Source organism: Theobroma cacao, chromosome 3, assembly GCF_000208745.1.
Source record: "Theobroma cacao cultivar B97-61/B2 chromosome 3, Criollo_cocoa_genome_V2, whole genome shotgun sequence".
NCBI lineage: Eukaryota > Viridiplantae > Streptophyta > Magnoliopsida > Malvales > Malvaceae > Theobroma > Theobroma cacao.
This window is the reverse complement of record NC_030852.1, coordinates 27,150,349-27,154,847: the sequence shown is the minus strand read 5'-3', so window position 1 is coordinate 27,154,847 and position 4,499 is coordinate 27,150,349. Positions and strand designations below refer to the sequence as shown.

General features: G+C 38.5%; 1 protein-coding gene across 1 annotated transcript; it reads right to left on the bottom strand.

The window, feature by feature from the left end:
• Window positions 656-4,222, bottom strand: LOC18605318 (quinone oxidoreductase). Its single transcript, XM_007038261.2, has 5 exons — window positions 3,893-4,222; window positions 3,335-3,476; window positions 2,264-2,490; window positions 1,833-2,090; window positions 656-1,467 (listed from the first exon to the last, which is right to left on the bottom strand). Exons 1-5 carry the CDS (start codon window positions 4,148-4,150, stop codon window positions 1,162-1,164), a joined length of 1,191 nt encoding a protein of 396 aa, XP_007038323.2. The 5' UTR covers window positions 4,151-4,222; the 3' UTR covers window positions 656-1,161.

The window sequence follows — 4,499 nt, the reverse complement described above, 5'->3', positions numbered from 1 at the left end:
AACCTTTTCCTAGTTCTTGTTATATATATATACGTGAAAATAAAATATTACATTGCCACACCATAGCCTTCAAAGGAATTATGTTATAGTACAACATGAACATCTGAATATACCATATTCCTCCTACTCTTCCCATGGTTTGCACAAATCGAAGGGTTAGCCACACTGGCAACAAGTATTTTTCATCAAATTCCTCGGACTCAAAATTTTGAAGCTCTCTGGATGAATATATATCAGGATTTATTTCGTTGTTTGGTTAAGTATCAGGATTCAGTGTTTGATAGCATGTTTCTAATATAACTTTAAACAGCTATCTAAGACATTTATTCTAATCTAAACGACTACTCCGTGCAATACAGTGGCAGTGGACCTGCCAGTTGTGACAGTAGCAAGCCTTCTTCCCTTTTGTCGCTATGTTGGAGGCCAGAACTGCATAGTGCACCATAGGCTGCACCCCCAATATTTGTCAAAGTGAATCGCTGCTCGGATCTCAGCATAAACCTGCATTCAAACTACGAAACCTTTGCAACTTAACTATGGCGTCTGTGCTACATGTTAGTGGAGTGGCTTTGAGAACCCAAAGACTGCTGTAAACGACTCTGTTATGCAACAATAAAACAGAGATGAACAGAGGGTATAAAGCTCACACACTACATTCATTGAAGAAAGCTAATAAATATTACATATAACTTAGAACAAAAAAACAAAAGAACATAGCCACCTGCTGAAACGTGGTTTACAAATATTAGTTAACAAACTAAACATAAAGCATCCATGATCCCATGACATAGTTACAGTTTTGAAAAAAAACAGCAGACACACACTAAAACTACATATATCCAAACTGAAAAAACACGGTCAAGCATTATCTTCAACACTACAGTCTGTAAAACTGAGCGTCTCCCGTCTGACCCATTTAATAAGTCGTCTGAGCTAAACCCAACATTTGTCTAGGGATTTAGCCCAATTGCCCCAAAGAGAAGAACGCAGCAACCAAAATATAGTGACAGTTCCTCAAAGAGGACATCAGTTTCAACGTACACTTACATATATGGCGTTGAAGTTCTCACATAATCCCACCTGTTACAACATAACTTGTTTTTCATGCAAACTGAGTTCAAAGAAAAATCAGAGTACAGCAAAGAGTTTTCTTCTGATGCCTCATGGAATCAGCAGAACTGACCCAGATGTTCTACGATTCTCAAGGTCTGCATGAGCCTGTGCTGCTTGAGACAAAGGGTACTTGTGATTCACACGAACCCGCAGGATGCCAGATGCAACATTAGCAAACACCTCCCCAGCAGTTTCGAGCAACTCATCCCGAGTTGATGTGTATTGCATCATGGAAGGCCTAGTCAAGAACAAAGATTTTGCAGCAAGTGCAGACAATGGAACTGGATCTGGTGAACCAGAAGACTGCCCAAAACTTACCATATACCCACGAGGCTTTAAACATGCCAAGGAGCCCTAAAAAAATTACTTTTAGTAGAGATTGCATTCACAGCAAAATGTAAGAGTGCAAACGAGAGACCTGGCTCTGTGCAAAATAAACTAAAATTTTCAGGCTAAAAAGTTCGCTAAAATTACTCATACAAGCATATCATTTGGCCCATTGGTTTATAACCTAAATTGTTTGATGAATTCAATAATATAGATTCAACCTAAAAGAAGGTGTATTAGCAGCAACAGGAAACAACATAACGAGCAAAGAACAAACTAGATGATAGAACATCATTTTAAAGTACCAACAGAAGTTTGAGTGCACACCTTATAATATGGACATCTCTTCCATTCAATTATGAGTAGAATAAGGCAAACAGAACAGCAATTACCTGAAAGGTATCTTTCCCTACAGAATCATAGACCACTTCAACCCCTTTGCCTGAAGTTATCTCATTGACACAGGCAACAAAATCCTCTTCCTTATATATTATGACATGGTGACATCCATCTTCCTTTGCTTGAGCAGCCTTCTCTTCGGTTGAGACAGTTCCGATGACAGTGGCACCAAGGGCATTTGCCCACTGGCATAATAAAGATCCAACTCCACCAGCTGCAGCATGAACAAGAACTGTGTGTCCAGATTCAACCTGTATTACAAGATATTGTGTTACAACTTTTGTTAATATGGTTAAGACTCTGATTCTAAACTAAAATAAGATCAAGGAAATGAGGATTAATGTAAGGATAAAGAGAAAACAACGAAGGCGGGAAAGCTAAATTTTACAATTATAATTATAAAACGTGTATCTATTCAACCTACCTTGAAGCAACGACGTACTAGAAACTGGGCAGTCATACCCTTCAGCATGATGGATGCAGCGATAATAGGGTCAACAGAAGGAGGAACTGGCACAACCTTGTCTGCTGGAAGAATTTGCTCCTCAGCATATGAACCCATAGGATTACCAGCATAAGCTACAACATCCCCAACTTTCCTGCCAGTTAGTCCAGGTCCTACAGCTGTCACCTCTCCAACAGCCTCCATACCTGTAATTAAAGAAGGGAAGCAAGTGATTTCTATATGAACAAAGAAAAAGCAAATGATTTCTGCAATAACTATCATTGGCAAAGATGCATATTAACACAATAAACATAGCCTTTCCTGTGATCAATCGTCATCCAAAGAGCATCCTTCGCATCCAAAAACGCAGAAAGCATTTTATACTAACGGAAGTTGACAACTAAAACTAATGCATACTGATTTTTCATCCCATTTGACTTCAGCATGCTCTGTACTTCAGGACATTTAAGTCATTCCAAGGAAAAGCAGACACAAAATACTTATTGAAAAGAAAATCCTAAAGAAGTACCTCATTCAGATATTAATGTCAAGTTTTATATAGATTACATCTGATATCTGAAGTTCCATTTTTAAGATAATCATAAGACCAGGTCCAAAAATGGAATAAATTGCGCTAATCATTATCTTGAAGAACTAACATAAAAGAAATTTGATTGCATCAACTATGTAAAGAAAGATGAGTGATAGACTTACACAATGAAATGTATGGTACAGAAATAAGCATTAACAATTGACCATAAGAGCAATTTAGTAGACTTTATGCAACTCTATTGTTAAATTTTAGCTCCCCTATTTTTCCAGAATTTCTAGGCATTCGCATAATTCTTCAATGTAAGTACCCCTAAAATTCAAGATGACAAAAGAGTCAAATTAGCAGCATTTGGACAATAATTAATGAGAACAGACTACAGAGACTTTCTGCACATTAACTAGTCCACAAAACACATCACATATCATCCTGGAAAGTTTTTCATTTCCCATCATGTAAAACTTGTTCTACTTTTACACTTTGATACAATTCACACAAACCTGGCGTAAAGGGCATGGTAGCAGCCTTATAAACTCCTTTGCGGAAATAGATATCAATGAAATTAAGTCCAATGGCTTTGTTCTTAATGCGTATCTCACCCTCCTTGGGGTCCCCAAGTTCCACATTCTCGTATTTAAGGACCTATCATCAACATCAATTGAGAATAAGTAAATATGACAAAGAAATTCAGTTGGCTATGGAAAAAATAAGACAGCGGTAGGCCGATGCCAAGAAGTCAATTTAAGCAAATCATAAACACTCCAATCTAAACAGCTCCAATGTAAATTCTCAGGATATAAGAACATGCACCAAAACATTATGATCCGTCTTAACAACGGCTATAAAGGGGGGAGAAATGATCAAACAGTTAACTTTCTACAAACCCAAAATAATTCAATCAAAATTAAATAAAAAGAAGCGCAAAACTGAAAGTGGCTAAGCATGAGAACAACAAAATGATTGATTTCTATTTACCCAAACAAGTGGACAACCATTCGATCAAACTCATACAAGATACAAGAGCAAAGCAATGATGTATTAGAAAGAGAAAGAAAGACCTCAGGTCCGCCAAGTTCATGAACCCCGATAGCTTTGACCATTTTTTTCGGTTGTGATAATGCCTCTGCTTCTGTACTCAGTGCCTTGGCTATTATCAGTTTGCTCCTGAGAGTAGAAGATAAAGCTGAGTGTTTAACACCCTTATTGTTGGTCAAATTTTGCACCCAAAATTTTGATGTTGAGACACTGAAAGACTCTGGGACAAAGTGGAGCAGGTGCAAGCGTTGGTTCGGGAACCCAAGTTTTAACAGGCCCATTTTTACTTTACGTTTCTGACTTGTACGCCTACAGAATATCCGTCATCTTCAAAGCAGAGTCCCAATAATCGGATGCGCCAGGTCTTTTCCTGTGTTTGGTGCAGGAGCGAATTATAATTCACGGGCGCGGATGGACGTTTCTAACTCGATGAAAGCAAGGGACCTTGGGCTACAGCAATCCATTGTAGAAGTTGGTCCGGATTCACAATTAAGCAATGGGCTCCGTCCCTCGGCCTAGTTATAGTTAGCAGTTGCATTGTGAGCTGTCCCCGACTCATCTAACTTGATTCCCCAGGAGTCGCCCGCTTGTAAACATCTTCTTCCCCTGACAGGATCGAATATCCTTCTT